Source organism: Meriones unguiculatus, chromosome X (assembly GCF_030254825.1).
Source record: "Meriones unguiculatus strain TT.TT164.6M chromosome X, Bangor_MerUng_6.1, whole genome shotgun sequence".
In the NCBI taxonomy this organism is placed as follows: domain Eukaryota; kingdom Metazoa; phylum Chordata; class Mammalia; order Rodentia; family Muridae; genus Meriones; species Meriones unguiculatus.
Window position 1 is genome coordinate 97,975,669 of NC_083369.1, and position 17,960 is coordinate 97,993,628.

General features: G+C 37.0%; 1 protein-coding gene across 2 annotated transcripts in view; it reads left to right on the top strand.

Moving 5' to 3' along the window:
• The window catches only part of Slc9a6 (solute carrier family 9 member A6), a 66,586-nt gene that overhangs the window by 14,166 nt on the left and 34,460 nt on the right, over positions 1 to 17,960 (top strand). For both annotated transcript variants that reach the window (XM_060375455.1, XM_060375454.1), the window contains exons 5-7: positions 196 to 308; positions 5,447 to 5,552; positions 11,459 to 11,600. In XM_060375455.1, coding sequence (XP_060231438.1) covers positions 196 to 308; positions 5,447 to 5,552; positions 11,459 to 11,600 — 361 coding nt within the window. The remainder of the gene's footprint in view (positions 1 to 195; positions 309 to 5,446; positions 5,553 to 11,458; positions 11,601 to 17,960) is intronic.

Consider the following 17,960-nt stretch of genomic DNA (forward strand, 5'->3'; position numbering starts at 1 on the left):
GTGTCTTAAGAACTTTTGTGACAGTTTGTTTGAATTTTTCTTAAACGTAAAGTATTAGCTTATATTAATTCAATCCATTAATTCAATCCAGGAATAATCACAGAGTACTCTAGTAGATCCCTTCTCATATTCTTTCTTTATTCTAACTTCTTCAACAGTTGGCACTTTTATAATATAGGAATGTTTGTTGAACAGATCCATAATGTACGGCTGTGTAACCCTGATGAAAGTAACTGGACAGCTCGCGGGAGACTTTTACTTTACAGATTGCTTGCTGTTTGGTGCCATTGTGTCAGCCACAGACCCAGGTATGTTTTATGAAAAGAGCTAAAACGCTTCAGTTGCAGTGTTTCCAGTCAAAGCATGTGTGGTTGCTTGTCTGAGGTAGAGAATCATGATTAGGTTCTTCACTAGCACTGTGCTTTCCAATTGCGAAGGAGTAAACGATTTCTAATTCCTTTCGGTTTAAGCACACATTTGTCTGTTTTACTTTTTTATTACATTTGCCTATAACTGGTTCATAAATTGATGCTGTTATGATTCGAACTATTAAATATTTTCTTTAGAAAATAAATTGGTCTTTATACCCTACTGATTGGGTATAGCAAAAGAAAAGCTAGGTTATAATTTTGAAAATTGATTGTATACTTCCTTTTGCATTTCTAGACAACCATTTTTCTAAAATCCTTCTGTTTATATTCAGCTATTTATACTTCATACTAAGAAAAATTATTTGGGTTTTTTGTTTGCTTGTGGTTTTTTTTTTGTTTGTTTGTTTTTTTGAGACAAGGTCTCATGTAGTCAAGGCTGCTAAGCTGGCCTCTAAATTCACTAAGTAGCCAAGGATAATCTTGAATTTCTGGTCCTGAACTTACCCTCATTTCCTGCATGCTGGGATTACTGTGGTGTGCCATCATGCCTGAGATACACAGCACTGGGGATCAAACACAAGGCTATATACCTTCTTGGCATGTACACTACTGTTTTTGTTCTTTTGAGACAAAAGAACAAACTAGTCTAGGCTGGTCTCAAACTCATGGCAGTTTCTTACCTCAGCATTGCACATGTTATGTTTGCTGACATGAACTACCATGCCTACCTAAGAAAACTAGATTTAAAATAGCTATAAGGCAGCTATGTTGATAGGGTGTGCTTTAGAGATATTAATAGTTTTCAGTATATTAAAGAATTGCTTTTTATAAACTTTCCCTTATGATAATGAAATTATTTTATTAACAGCTTGCTTCTTTGTGCTGTCAGTGTCAAATCTCTAAGAATTTGTGCTAGTGAATGAATTTAATTGCTAAATCAAGTTAAAAATTTAAATGTGTGTTGGTAAACTAACAGCTAAATTCAAATGAGGAAATTGTAGAAAATTTTAGAATGAAATGGTCAGGATACACATCCAGAATATATAAAGATTTCAGTAAGATCAACAGTAAAAGAATAAGTAATCCAGTCTTCATGTTGCTTGATGAACTGATCAGATACTCCTCAAAAAGTGTACAAATGGCCAATAAATATTTTTTTTTAACATTTGCAACCTTTTAGTGATTGGAGAAATGAAAGTCAAAACCATACTTGGATTCTATCTCACCCCAGTCAAGAAGTCTATCATCAAGGAAACAAATAGAAACATATACTGGTGAAGCTGTGGAATGGGGTGGATGAAATCATGCTAGATGCTGTGGATTATGCCTATAATTCTATGATTTGAGCCACCGAAGCAGGTGGATTTCTCTGAGTATGAGGATAGTATGGGCTCCAGAGTAAGATTGCCTCAAGAAAAGGGAACCTTGTACACTGTTGGCAGGAATATAAATTAGTTGAGCCACTATGGAAACCAGTATAGGTGTTCCTAATAAAACCCTAAAAACAGTACTATATGATTCAGATATATCCCTCTTTAGGTATAAAGAATATGAATCGGCATAGAAAATTTACCTGAACACCCATTTTGATTGAGGTACTATTCATAATAGCACACTGTAGAGTCACCCTGGGTACCCATCCACAAATAAATGATAAAGTGTGATATATTAGCATAGATGCATGCATATATACCGTGAAGTTTTATTATTCATAAGTAATACAGCTATGTCATTTTCAGAAGTATAGCTGTAACTGGAAACTGTGTTAAGTGACATCAGCCAGACTAAGAAAGACAAATTGCACATATTTTCTTTAAATGTAAAACCAAAATTAGAACAAAACAAAACATGGAAACTATTTGGAAAGAGAGAGAGGGCACCAGATGATTATGGGGACAAATTATGGTAATGGGATGAATATGATCAATGTACATTGTATATATGCATGAAAACATCATAGTGGAACCCATTAGTTTATGCAGTCAACATACAGTAATAAAAGTAAATGGGAAAAAAGACAGCATCGGAACCAACTAAAGGGTTTTTGGTTGTATTTATTTGGTGTTAGGAGCATTGATCATGGTAGGCAAGTGCTTTACCACTGACCTATGTCTCTATCCCCTAGATTGAAGATTTAGAACCTGGGGATCAAAGTTTTCTTTTACTATTAGGATTTGGTAGAGGTTCGTTCTGTTTTATCCTTTGCCCTTGTAAGTTAATCATCTTCTTTAATTGTCATCGAGCACAGTTGAAGTTGGTGTCCTAAGGCTATCTTTGAATTCTTTCTTTAACTCTGATAACACAAGGAATGATAGATAGGAAAAAAAAAATGTGTTCCATATGCTATGAGAGTTAATTCTCAAAGATTACTCAAAGCTAGCTAGGTACTGTGGTATATGCCTGTAATCTCAATACTTGGAAGTAGAGGCAGGAATTTAGGGAGTTGGTGGTTAGCCTGGGCTGGGTGTCCTTGTCTACCAGTGGAAGTAGGCTCCCTGACCTTTCTTTAGCCTATGAAAAAAATCTAAGGATTGAACTGGCAACATTTCTTGAACTTTTTTATTTGTTTTGGTTAGAGTATTGCCTGACTATATCATAAGCAATAACCTTTTGACTATATAAAGTTTGCCAGGTTTCTTTTCTAGATCATGTAGGTACTTTCTCTAGTTCTATTACTTTGCATTAACTTTCTAGATGTTTAAGCCATAGGTTCTGTATTGAAAATGTGACAGTAATTTTCCACTCTCCCTTTTTCTTTCTTTTAGTAAGCTCTTTTTTTTTTTTTAAATTTCACATCTGATTTTACCTTTCTCCCCCTTTAACATTCTTTATGCATTTCACAGTTTTTTTTTTCAATGCAGTTTATTCAGGAACCTTGAACAATCATTGGACCCTGGGGAAAGCCAGCCCACAGCTTATATAACCTCTGGGTAGCCAACCCCAGCGTGCCACGTGGGCAATGCAGATAGGTCCACATCTTTCATAAGATTCCCTGCACTCTGCCCAAAGTTTGGCTGAGTCTCACCCTCTGTTTCAATACCTCGATCAGTAGAGTCTTTCAGAAGCCCTCTGTGATAGGCTCCTGTCCTGCTACCTGTTTTCTCCTGCTTCCAGTGTCTATCCCATTTGCTTTCTGAGTGAGGATTGAGCAACTTCCCTAGGGTCCAGAAGCCAGAGATAAAAATACCTGGAGGGGACAGGACCTCTACAAGGAGACCAAAAGAACCAAAAAATCTGAGCCCAGTGGTCTTTGCAAAGACCAGTACTCCAACCAAGGAGCATGCATGGAGATAACCTAGACCCCTTGCTCAGATGTAGCCCATGGAAGCTCAGTCTCCAAGTGGTTACTCTAGTAAGGGGAACAGAGCATATCTCTGACATGAACTCAGTGGCTGGCTCTTTGATCACCTCCCCGAAGGGGGAGTGCAGCTTTACCAGGCCACAGAAGAAGACAATGTAACCAGTCCTGATGAGACCTGATAGGCTAGGGTCAGATGGAAGGCGTGGAGGACCTCCCTATCAGTGAACTAGTAGAGGGGCATGGGAGGAGAAGAGGGGAGTTAAAGGTAGGGAAGGTAAGATTGGGAGGGGGGAGAGCAGGGGGCTACATCTGGGATACAAAGTGAATAAATTGTATTCATTAAAAATAAATTAAAAAAAGAAAATTCAGTCATGTTATGAAATCAGATTATAAGTACTAATTATGTTACTAAATATGAGATGTCCTACTTTTAAAACCTTTAAAAAACTTTTTCTTGGGGCTAGAAAATGGCTCAGCAGTTAAGAGCACTAGCTGCTCTTCCAGAGGACTCAGGCTTAATTCCCTGCACCCACAGGGTAACTTACAACTGTCTAGTTCCAGAGGCTCTGATGCCCTCTTTTGGCCTCCACCTGTACCAGGTACTCACCTGGTCCACAGACAAGCATGCAAACAAAACACCCATAAACTCAGAGATAAAAATAAAGTATTGCCCAAATAATTTTTCTTTAAATGATTTAAAACATTTTTCTTTGTTTTATTTATATGGGGGTTTAGCCTGCATGTGTATCTATGCACCACATGTATGCCTGGTGTCTGAGGAGGCCAAAAGAAGGTATTGAGCCCCTGGAACTAGAGTTAGAGTCTGGTAGAGCCTCCATGTCAGTATTGGGAACTGAAACCTGGTTCCTTGGAAGAAAAGCCAGTGCTCTTAAGCCACTGAGCCATTTCTGGCCCCCATTTTTTCTTTGCTCTTCAGAATTTCATGCATGTATATGTAGACATAGGACATATCTGTATTTCTATAGAAGTCTACTCCAGTGTTTTTCAATAGAAATTTTTTTTTTTAAATATAAGCTTTCTGTTTTAATGATTCCTATTTGAAAATGCTCTCTTCTTTCTGGCTGTATACATCTTTCATATCTGCTTGTGTTTATGTAATAGGTAAGCAATATATGATCTAGCAATGGGAAGTTATACTCTAACTTATCTGTCTTACCTGATTTTCTAAGAATTCTAATATAACCACTTCTCCAAAGGAAGGGTGTGTTGTATTTTCTATCTTTATTACCCTGCAATATCCTGATGATTGGATTCTTCATCAGTGAAATGTGGCAGTTGTTATTCTGGTCATAAATCTTATGTCAACCAAAATTTGGGGTTTTATTTCCTAAGGTCTTTACTGTTTCCAATTTGAAATTCAATGAGAAGTGAGTTGTAAGCCCAAGAGAGAAGGAGTATTTACAGAAAGAGATACTTTTCATATTTCCTTCTTTATTAAAGATTAATTGCTACTTGGTTTATAAGAAATTCTGAACACACTTTTTATAGAAAATAAATGTACAAAAGTAGACTCTTCAAATTTGCATGGAGATTGTAGGCCAACTCAGGCCTTCAAGGTTATTTTCAGCTGTTTTTGAGAAAGGTGGTGTTGCATGTAGCCAGTTAGGAAGAAATACTGTCCAAAAATTACTCAGTCTTTAATTCAGTAAGAGAATGTTAGGAAGAAGTGAATGTCTAAATAATAGATACCAACTGTTGAGGGACATATGCTGTGTCCGTGATATCTAAGAATTCCTTTGACTCTATCTACTAGTGACTGTTCTTGCCATCTTCCACGAGCTTCAAGTTGATGTTGAACTCTACGCTCTTCTCTTCGGTGAAAGTGTCCTCAATGATGCCGTTGCCATAGTTCTGTCCTCGTGAGTGTTGATTTTGTTTTTATACTCTGAATGTTACATGCAAGGTTACTAGGTGCTGAAAGTTAGTTGTTGAGTAAAGTCCATTGTGGATATAAATATTTGGAACAATGAGTCTTTTTTCCTTGTTCTGGCAGGAACATAAAATTTTATGGCTAATTTGGAAAAAAATGCACAGAAAAAAAATGAAAGAAAAATTGATATATATTCCCATTGTATAAAAGTAATTCCTGGAAAAATTCCAGGACAGTTTATTCTACTGTTTTTTGTTTGTTTGTTTGTTTGTGAAGCATAGTTGTTTTAATGTATGTAATTTTATTATTTGCTTTAACATTATAACACAAATACATAGGTGTAAGTTTTGAATTCAAAACTACATGAAAAGGTTTGTATAGAAATTCTGTTCTTACTCTAGTTCTTGTCTTCCTGGCTCTTTACAGCTATTTAATAAAAACTTCCTTTTATATAATAAGTATTTCTTCAAGTCTGATCACAGATATGAATACATTTTTATTTGCTTCTCATTTCTGTTTTTGTTTTAATTTTTGACAGTTTTGGAGATTGAACCTATAGCCTTGTGCATGCTAGGCAAGTGTTCTAACACTGAGCTACATTCCCAGCCACTCAATCCTTATTTTGAAATTAGCTTACTGCACATGCAGGTAGAGTCTGGCTATATTTTCATGTCAAAACAGTTTCTTATTCTTTTCAGCTTTGCCGTATTCTCTGTGAACTGTATTCTTTTTTCTTGTAATCTCTTACTGATGGCTATTTGAAGAACTTTTAGTCTTTTGCTATCCCAGAAGAAGTTGCAGGCTTTAACCTAGAACTTGTTTCATTTTTGCATATGCATATATATATATGATAGAACAAATTCTCAGAAGTGACTGAGATTTATGGTTGGTTTAAAGTATAAATGCAATTTCAGTTTTATTTAATATTGGCAAATAGCCAGTCAAAGGATTGTATCACTTTGTACTTCAACCACCACAAACTGAGACTGTCTCTTTCCAGTAGACTGTTTGCCCATCTTTTACATTTTTGCCAGCTTGATAACTGAGAAAATATATTGTAGCTTAAATCATGTTTCTCTTATTTACAATAATCATCTGAGAAACATTTTTATCTGAGATGTGTTAAATATACTTTTATTGAAGAAAATTGTTGAATGAGTGATACTTTTATCTAACTATAGAAACTGCTATTAGAATGCATTTGCAGGTGGAAGAAGTTCTGCATCCCCAAGAAACTTACTCTTAGCTGAGGACATATGCATTCATGTGGGCAACCGCCTTAACCTTATGCTAGAACTTGGTATGAGCAGGAAGAAACAGTCCTTCACATTTTCTCATTACTTTAATTTCTCTCCTTAATGTCTACTTTGTTAGCTATGAAAGAGTCATAAGTCACAGGCTTTGCTTTGCACAGCCAGAATACCACTGTTGCCTTATTGCACAGTGAGGAACTACCCTTTTGGAGATATAGCACTAATCCCTTCGATGAGGTGGATGGTGATATTTTTAAGGTCAAATCCTTTTGGTGAATGCTCGATGTGTAAGTATCGCTTCCTTTCCTGCTGTGTCTATTGTCATAACTTATTTTATAACTAATATAAACCTAAATTAAGAAACTAACCATAAGGCCTACAACTAATAATGATGCTGATGCTAAATGTAACTTCAATGAAGATATATTATATGATGGGAGGAATAGATAGATGATGTAATTGTAACTTATATATCTCAGAAACATAAAGGTCATTGAAACTTCTAGTATATAAGTACACATGAGACACTCCCCCCAAGTCCTAATTGAATAGAGTAAGGTGTAAAAGCAGTTATTTTTAACATTAATTCCTTATCCTAGACAATTATTTTACTGTTTAATCATCTAAATGATAAGCATTTCTTTCTTGTTGCTCTAATAGGTTAAGAGTCAAAAGAATATGAAAATCATTGTTCTGTTCTGGGTCTATCTTAAACTATTGTTCACCATATCTTACATTTTCTGTCAATGAAATAGACCATTTCTTATCACTTTATCATATGACTAGTGTTAAGAAAAAATAAATACATCGAAGGTGTTTGAGCTTTAGAAGAAATGTGTTTAAAAGAAAAAGCTTTTCCATGGAAGTTCTCACAAAGGGCCATACTTCTATTGCAGCCTTTTAATTGGGCTGTGTTCTAGTTCCCACCATTTGCCTGCAAATTTCATGTTTTTCTTGTTTTTAATTGCTGAGTAGTATTCCACTGTATAATGTACCACAATTTCTGCATCCATTCTTCAGTTGAGGGACATCTAGGTTATTTACAGATTCTGGCTATTATGAATAATGCTGCTATGAACATGGTTGAGCAAATGTCCTTGTTGTATACTTGAGCATCTTTTGGATATATGCCTACGAGTGGTATATGCTAGATCTTCAGGTAGCACTATTCCTAATTGTCAAGAAAGAGCCAGATTGATTTCCAAAGTGGTTGTACAAGTTTATATTCCCACCAACAATGGAGGAGGGTTCCCCTTTCTCCCCTTTCTTATCCCTTGAGTTTTTGATCTTAGCCATTCTGATAGGTATGAGGTAGAATCTCAGGGTCATTTTGATTTGCATCTCTCTGATGACTAAGGACACTGAGCATTTCCTTAAGTGTTTTTTGCCATTCCATATTCTTCTCTTGAGAATTCTCTGTTTAGCTCTGTACCCCATTTTTTTAATTGGATTAACTGGTTTGTTGGTGTTTAATTTCTTTAGTTCTTTATATATTCTGGATATTAGCCCTTTGTCAGATGTAGGGTTGGTGAAGATCCTTTCCCAACCTTTGCTTTACAGAAGCTTTTCAGTTTCATGAGGTCCCATTTATTGGTTGTTGTTTATAGAGCCTGTGCTGTAGGTGTTCTGTTCAGGAAGTTGTCTCCTGTGCCAATGAGGTCAAGGCTCTTCCCAACTTTTTCATCGAAAAGATTTAGTGTGTCTGGTTTTATGTTGTGGTCTTTGATCTATTTTGACTTTACTTTTGTGCAGGGTGATAAATATGGGTCTATTTGCATTTTTCTACATGTAGCCAACCAGTTAGACCAGCACCATTTGTTGAAGATGCTGTCTTTTTTCCATTTTTATGATTTTGACTTCTTTGTCAAAAAATAAGTTTCCATAGGTGGGTTTATTTCTGGTTTTTCGATTCAATTTCATTGATCCACCATTCTGTTTTTCTGCCAGTACCATGCAGTTTTTATTACTGTTGCTCTATAGTACAGCTTGCGATCTAGAATGGAGATACCTCCAGAAGATCTTTTATTGTACAGGATTTTTTTAGCTATTCTGTTTTTTGTTTGTTTGCTTGTTTTGTCTTTCCATATGAAATTGAGAATTGTTATTTCAAGGTCTGTAAAAAATTGTGTTGGTATTTTGATGGGAATTGCATAGAATCTGTAGATTGCTTTTGGAAGGATAGTAATTTTCACTATGTTAATCCTACTGATCCATGAGCTTGGGAGATCTTTCCATCTTCCCATATCTTCTTCAATTTCTTTCTTCAGAGAGTTGAAGTTTTTTTCATACAGGTCTTTCACTTGGTTGATTAGGGTCACACCAAAGTACTTTATATTATTTGTGGCTCTTGTTAAGGGTATTATTTCCCTAATTTCCTTCTCAGGCTGTTTGTCTTTTGTATACAAGAGGGATACTGTTTTTTTTGTTTTTGTTTTTTTGAGTTAATTTTGTATCCAGCCACTTTGCTGAAGGTGTTTATCAGCTGAAGGAGTTCTCTGGTAGAATTTTTGGGGGTCATTCATGTATGCTATCATATCATCTGCAAATAGTGATACTTTGACTACTTCTTTTCAAATATGTATCCTCTTGATCTTCTTTAGTTGTCTTATTGTTCTAGCTGGGACTTCAAGTACTGTGTTAAAGAGATAAGGAGAGAGTGGGAAGGCTTGCTTTGTCCCTGATTTCAGTTTCTTTCCATTTAGTTTGATGTTGGCTATAGGCTTGCTGTATGTTGCGTTTACTGTGTTTAGGTGTGTGCTTTGTATCGTTGATCTCTCCTAAACTTTAAACATGAAAGGGTGTTGAATTTTGTTAAATGTTTTTTCGACATCTAAGGAGATGATCATATGGTTTTTTTTTTCTTTCAGTTTGTTTATATGGTGGATTACATTGATGGATTTTCGTATGTTGAACCACCCCTGCATGCCTGGGATGAAGCCTACTTTGTCGTGGTGGATGATATCTTTAATGTGTTCTTGGATTCAGTTTGCAAGTATTTTATTGAGTATTTTTGCATCAATGTTCATAAGAGAGATTGGTCTGAAGTTTTCTTTCTTTGTAGAGTCTTTGTATGGTTTAGGTATCAAGGTGACTGTGGCCTCATAGAATGAGGTTGGCAATGTTCCTTCTGTTTCCATTTTGTGGAATAGTTTGAAGAGAATTGGTGTTAGGTCTTCTTTGAAGGTCTGGTAGAATTCTGAGCTGAAACCATTTGGCCCTGGGCTTTTTTTTGGCAGGGAAGTTTTTGATAAGTGCTTCTATTTCCTTAGGGGATATAGGACTATTTAATTTATATTTACCTGATCTTGATTCAGTTTGGATAACATGCATGTTAGAAAAGGAAAAAATAAATACAGAAGAAGAATAAAACATACCTGTTAGGGCAGTAGATAATGGGGTGATTTTTCTCTTGAGCCACAAGTTGCATTGGTATTAGGATTTTTTGAAAAGTATTTATGTAAATATTTATGCCACAAGATAGACTGTTTTTTTTGATATGGAAAAATGCCTCAAAATTTTAACTCAGAGGTCCACATTTGCCTAAAACAGTGTTTTGCATGTGTTCTTCATTTTAATGATTAAAGAACATAATAATGATTAGTGTGAAACTAGAATTTAGACTAATTCAAAGAGAGCAACCTCAGGAGGCAAAGTGTACATATTTTGTTTCATTAAATATTTTGTAAAAAAATATTATCAAAGAGGATATAGGTTGCTGTAGAAAAGCATGTTTTATTTCCTACAGAATATAGCTTAATGCTACACAGCATACTCATCTCACACAATAGTATTTTTTTGTGTATGTAAACTTATTGTGCTATTAAACGCCATTTCATGGTTTTCAAAGCAATATGTACTTTTTTAGTATCAAAGTGACCAGGTTATTTTGAGCATTTAAACACAAAATGTATAAAAATTTTAATTCAGATTGAGTGTCAGATATTCTTAATGCTGTCACTAGAAATTGGTGTTGTGCTTTTCATAAAGTAAATACTAATTAGGAAATCATGCTATGTCCTAAATTTTTAACAGATTAACCTGGGGGATATGAAAACAATTTGTTACACATTGTGTAGGTAACACCTTTTAGCCTTGAGCCAGAAAAAAAAAATTGTAGTAAGCTCAGGGTGAATTCATTATATTCTCTGGTTTATGATTCTCTTTTTTCTGTTTGACATGACTCTGTAATGTCTGTACTATTCATGAAGCTGGTACGTTAATTAACTGAGATGAGAATTGATTCAGTAACAGCAAACACTATTGGCAGAGACCTCCTGGCAAGAGTGGTTTTCTTGGCCATTTCTGTTTCCTGAGAGGTGACTGTTATACAAGAAGCTTTTTCAGACCAGGTTTGCACTTCCAGTTCAAGACAAGAGTGTCCCTTTTAATTGCCTGACTTGGCATAATACAGACTGGCTTTTTCTTGTGGAGGGTGGAGGATCCAGCTGGGAATGCTCAAAGAATTCCAGAGTGTATTTTAATTCCTCCGGAGGCTTTTGAGCCCATTCGCCTGAAGAAATCAGTTTTAGTGGGTAAATTTATGTTGGGCATTTTAAAAGTTGCAAAGACCCTCCATTTTCCCATAAGAGGAACCAAATGCAATGGGGCTGAGAGTAATCTTCCTTTTTTTTTTTTTTTGTAGCTCAATAGTGGCATACCAACCAGCTGGAGACAACAGCCACACCTTTGATGTCACAGCCATGTTCAAATCTATTGGAATCTTCCTTGGGATCTTCAGTGGATCTTTTGCAATGGGTGCTGCTACAGGAGTGGTGACAGCTTTAATATCCTTTTATTCTATTTATTTTTTTCCTATTAACCTACTGAGGTAATTTAATGAGGAATTTTTCCTAGTTCCATGACTGCAATAGTTTTTATAATTATTAATCTTTTAACTAAGAAGTTGTTCTGAAAACATGAAACAGAAATCTTTTTTTAATATATCACTTAATGAATTGCAATTTTTCCCATAGGCTCAGTGCCTTAAAACGTGTATATTATGCTGGCCTTGAATTTGTTCTGGAGCTGAGGCTACTTGGGAAGTTCTGATCCTCCTGTCTCTTCTTCTAAGAGTCAGGAATATATGAATACACCAGTATACCCAGTTTATATAGTGTTCAGGCTTAAACCTAGGGCTTTGTGTATACTAGTTCAGCATTCCACTAACTGAGCTGTACCCTCAGCCCTCCTTTTTGTTTTTAATTAATTAATTATTAGTTTATATAAATAATATATATATATATGACTTTGGTTTGTATGTATGTCTATGCACTGTGTACATGCAGGTACCTGTAGAGGCCAGAAGAGGATGCTGGATCCCTTGCTATTGGAGTTAACAGACAGTTGTTAGCCCCTAAGGGTGGGGATGCTGGGACCTGAACCCAGGTCCTCTGCAAGGTCATCTGGTGTTGTTAACCACTGAGATATCTCTCTAGTCTGTACTCCCTTTTTTGAGACTAGATTTTATTATGGTAGCCCAGGCTGTCCTCCAATTCATGATCTTCCTGCCTTAGCTTACTTAGAGATAGAATTGCTGTCATGTACTCACAATGTTGAAATGCCCCCAAACTGTCACTATAAGAGTCTGAGACATACTATCTCTTTGAGGATGAATTTAAAGTTATAGAATTGGTGTGAAGTAAGTAGGCTCTCTAAAGTGTGTGTGTATTTTGTGCTGTTAATCATCTCTGTCACACTTCTCTTCTTGTTTAATAGAACAAACAAACTGTATGGTTCCTGGGTGAGAACATGTATATGTTCATCCCGTCTCTCTAAATTACAAATTTTGTTCAGCAGAGCCCTAGGCTGGGAGCCCAAAGGATCTGGGTTGTAGCCCTGATGCTGTCTTTAGGTGGCCACAAGAAATACAGGGCTAGTGATCCTTACATTCATTTGGACGGCATTTGCTGATTGCCTACTACATGGTGGATGCTGTGTTCTGGAAGTCAAAGATGAAACAAACATGGTCCCTGCCTCGCAGACACAAATATGATAGTTGTTTTGAACTCTTCATCTCAGTGTATGAGAGTGGAAGCTTGGGAAATTTGAGTAGGACTGCACAAGCCCCAAAGTTTCTAGCTATAAAACATCTTTTAAGATTTATTTTTTTTAATTTTTATTTATGTGTATGTGTGAGTATATGGCATATGTGTGCAGTTATCCACAGAAGCCAGCAGAGGATACTGAATCCCCTAGAGCTGAAATTACAGGTAGTTATAAGCCTCCCTCAAAACCCAACTGAGATCCTTTGTAATAACATCAAGTGCCTTTAACTATTGGGCCATCTCTCCAGCTTCATCCAGCTGTTGATCTTTTAAGACACATTTATGTAAGACATGTGTATGGTTCTTTCTGAATCCTCTCAGTTTGTTATCTTTCCGTTTTATGCTGGAGAGACTACATTCATGGCTTTTTAATAGGTAGACTGAGGTGTATAGGACAGTAAAAGGGTTTTGACAGGAGCCATTAAAAGCTGTATCTCTTCTCTGCCCCAAGATCCCCATGGCTAGGAATTGTATCTTATTTATTGTTTGTTATGGTGCTAGTTCATGAATTGGCTGTAGATTCTAGACCTAGATTTATTACAACTTGGCACAGGCTTTCCCACTGCCACCCACATATACTCTTTTTTAGATTAGTATAAGGGAGTAAGTACCTCAGTTTCTTCATCATGGAATGAATGCTTTATATGAGTTAGAAGATCAAATAAATGTGGCACCCCATGGAAGTTACATGGTTTTATGAATGCAAATTGTTGTAATTATAGAAACTGTCTTGCTTTGGGCCATAAGTTAATAGAGTTTTGTCAGGGTTATGTCTCAGTCTGCTGCCCTCATCTCTGTCTTTTATTATTTGTTTTCTGGCAGAGTATGGCATACTCATTAATCAATAGGAACACATAATTTGAGATTTTCCCACTGATAGGAGGGCAGCTCCCTAAGATCTCATTCTAAGAATTTCTTACCATTGGTTCCTCTTTACTTTGTGCCTTTTCTTTTAGAGAGGCCCAGGAGCCCTTTTCTAACTCTCATCGTTACCTTGGATTGACTAATATTTTTTAATTTATTTTTATTTTTTACAATTTATTCATTACATATCCCAATTGAAGTCCGCCCCTCAACTCCTCCAAGTCTCACACTCCCTCCCTCTTCTCCTCATCCCCTTCCTCTAGTCCACTGAATGGGTGAGTTCTCCTCCTTTGCCATCTGCCCATAGCTTGTCAAGTCTCATCAGGACTGCTTGGATCCTCTTCCTCTGTGGCCTGACAAGGCTGCATCATCAGGTGGAATGTGAGTAAAGAGCAGACAATCCAGTTCATGACAGAGGCAGTCCTACTCCCCTTACTGTGGAACCCACATGGAGACTGAGCTGCCAACCAGCTACATCTGAGCAGGGCATCTATGTCCTCCTCATGCATAGTCCTTGGTTGATTCATCAGTCTCTGAAGGCTCCACTGGGCTCAGAATTTTTAGCTTTGTTGGTCTCCTTGTGGAGCTATTGTATCTTCCATGTCCTTCTATCTGCACCCCCTTCTTCCATAAGACTCCCTGAGCTCTGCCCGAAGTATGGGTATCTTTTTTCTATTGTGTGGTTTTGGCTTCTTTGTAAAAAATTAGGTGTCTGTACATGTGTGTGTGTGTTTATTTCTGGGTCTTGGATTTGATTTCATTGATCTACAAGTTGTTATGCCAGTACCATGTAGTTTTTATATAGGACTATTTAATTTATTTACCTGATCTTGATTCAGCTATTGTAAGTGGAATTAATCAAGAAAATTGTCCATTTCGTCCAGATTTTCAAATTTTGTGGCATACAGGCTTTTGAAATAAGAGCTAATGATTGTTTGGATTTCCTTAGTGTCTGTTGTTATGTCCCCCTTTTCATTTATTATTTTGTTGATTTGGAGAGTGTCTTTCTCTACCTTTTAGCTAGTTTGGCTAAGGGTTTGTCAATCTTCTTGATTTTCTCAAAGAACCAGCTCTTGGTTTTGTTGATTCTTTGAAATGTTCTCTTTGTTTCTAAGCTTATTGATTTCAGCCCTAAATTTGATTATTTCCATCCGTCTACTCCTATTGGGTGTGTCTGCTTCTTCTTTTTCTAGTGCTGTCAGGTGAGCCATTAAATTGTTGTATGAGATGTCTTGAATTTCCTTATGAAGGCACTTAGTGCTATGAACTTAGTGCTAAGGCACTACTTTCATTGTGTTCCATAGGTTTGAGTATGTTGGGCTTCATTTTTCTTTAATTCTAAGAAGGCTTTAATTTCTTTATTTCTTTCCTGACCCTCCTGTAATTGAGTAGAGGGTTTTTCAGTTTCCATGCAATTGTAGCCTTTTTGCTATTTCTGTTGTTGTTGAGGTCCAGCTTTACTCCATGGTGGTCTGATAGAATACAAGAGATTATTTCAATGTTTTTCTATCTGTTGAGGCTTGTTTTGTGACCAAGTATATCGTCTGTTTTGGAGAAGGTTCTGTGAGGTGCTGAGAAGTAAATTCTTTTGTGTTTGGATGAAAAGTTCTGTAGATGTCAGGTCCATTTGTTTCATGACATCTGTTAGTTTCATTGTTTAGTTTCTGTTTCATTGACCTGTCCTTTGATGAGACTAGGAAGTTGAAGTCTCCAACTATTAATGTGTGGGGATCTATGTGTGGTTTGTGTTTTATCAATGTTTATTTTACAAATGTTGGTGCCCTTGTATTTGGGGCATAGATGTTCAGGATTGTGATGTCTTCCTGGTGGAATTTTCCTTTGATGAGTGTGAAGTGTCCTTCCCCACCTCTTTTGATTAATTTTAGTTGAAAGTCTATTTTATTAGATATTAGAATGGCTACTCCTGCTTGCTTCTTGTGTCCATTTGCTTGGAAAACCTCTAGTCCTTTGCTCTCAGTTAATGTCTATCTTTGTGACTTAGGTGTGTTTCTTGTATGCCACAGATTGTTGGGTCTTGTTTACACATCCATTCTGTTAGTCTGTGTCTTTTTATTGTAGAGTAGAATCCATTTATGTTGAAAGATATTAATAATCAGTGACTGTTAGATCCTTTTTTATGTTGGTTTTGGTAGTGTATTTGTGTGCTTGGCTACTTTTAGTTTTTCTGTAGTGAGGTTATTTATTTTCTGTTTTCCTAGATGTAGTTAGCTTTCTTGGGTTGTATTTTTCCTCTTAGTATCTTAGGCTGGATTTGTGGGTACTTTTTAAATTTGAATTTGTTGTTGAATATCTTGTTTTCTCTGTCCATGAGGACTGAGAGTTTTTCTGGATGTAGTAGCCTGGGCTGACATCTGTAATCTCATATGGTCTGTATGATATCCATCCAGGCACTTCTGGTTTTCATGGTCCCTGTTTAGAAGTCAGGTATGATTCTGATTGTTTTGCCATTATATGTTACTTGGCTTTTTCCCTTGCAGCTTTTAGTATTTTTTTCTTTGTTCTGTATACTTACTGTTTTGATTATTATGTGGCAGGAGGATTTTCTTTTCTGGTCTAATCTATTAGGTGCTCATAGGCCTCCTGTATGCTTATGGGCCTCTTCTTTAAGTTGGGGAAATTTTCTTTTATGATTTTGTTGAAAATATTTTCTGGGTCTTGGAGATGGGATTCTTTTTTTTTTTTTTTTTTCTCTATTCCTATTATTCTTAGGTTTTGTATTTTCATGTTGTCCTTGATTTCTTGGATGGTTTTTGTCAGGAATTTTTTAGATTTAACATTTTCTTCAACAACTGAGATTCTTTTTTTTTTTATTTTATTTTATTTTATTTTTTGATGCAGTTTATTCAGGAACCTTGAACAATCATCTGACCCTGGGGAAAGCCAGCCCACAGCTTAAATAGCCTCTGGGTAGCCAACCCCAGCGTGCCACATGGGCAATGCAGATAGGTCCACATACATGGAAGCAAGCCAGATCCTCAGCCTTAGCCAAATGTGGAGTTGTTTGTGACAGAGAGCACTCACCATCGGGAAGGTGGAAGGCAGAAATCAGCTCCATCTTTAAGGCGCGGCATTACGCAACTCTCTACAGTTCCCCCTTTTTGTTTTAGACGCATCAGGCAAGAGTAGAGGTCTGATCTCTGATATTAGAAATAAATTGGGACTTTGTACCAATGTTCATTTAGGTGTCATCCACCCAAAGAGCATCAGACCCGTCCGATACCTTTTTCTCAGAGGCGGGACCTGGGGCATCAACCCGCATGCAATCAGACATGCTCTTCTCTGGGTCAAAAGCGGCTGACCCTGAGTGCAGTGCTTAGCCTCGCATCCTGAGCATAACATTTTAGCTTTTTATGGTATCCAACCATGCTTGGGGCAAATGTCCTGCTTCAATGGCTGTAAAGGCCTGAATGATCATGGCTGCATCACACTGTTGTGAGACTCTAATCTTGCATATATACCACAGGCAAACCAAGGAGACCAACACCAGAAGGCCTGCTAACGCTCCCATGCCCTCCCATTCCTTTAGATGATTCATGGCTGCAGCAATCCATGTTGATAATCCTGTGGCTAGTCCTGCGTCCACTCTGGTAGAATTTACTGTGACAATGGCCACTCTCAGCTGCTCCATCGTAGTATCGAATTCTCCAGTCCAATTACCTAAAATATAGCTCGACAATTGTTTAGACAGATTTGCAGCACAGGAAAAATTCTCATGTTGTATGCTAGTGACACAAAGTCCAGCATACTTTCATTGACAGCCAAGTTGAGCGATTTGCCATAGGGTATCAATTTGCTCCTGCACGAGGTCAATCCTCTGATTGAACACCATCAAGTCTCCTTTTAGTTGAGCATTAATTCCTTTTTGTACAACTAAGGCATGAGCTACATTGGCTAAAAGATTATTCAGGGTCTGAGCAGTCTGCCCAGTATGACTCATGGCTAATGCCCCGATGGTAGCTCCAACAGCCGCCAATGAGATGGTAGTAATAATGGTGGCTGTAGTTCCAAGATCCCTTTTCTGTCTGAAGAGAGTCATAGCGTGAGGGACATCAATGGGCACAGGCACCCAGTGAGGCATGCGAGTAACCAGGGCATACCTAAATTTACTAGCATTCCAGCATCGGGCAAAAAAGCAAGTATCATTACCACAATTACTTGGCTCTATCTGGCTAATAATGAATAAAAATGGGGGATATAGACAAACAGGTGTGGGCT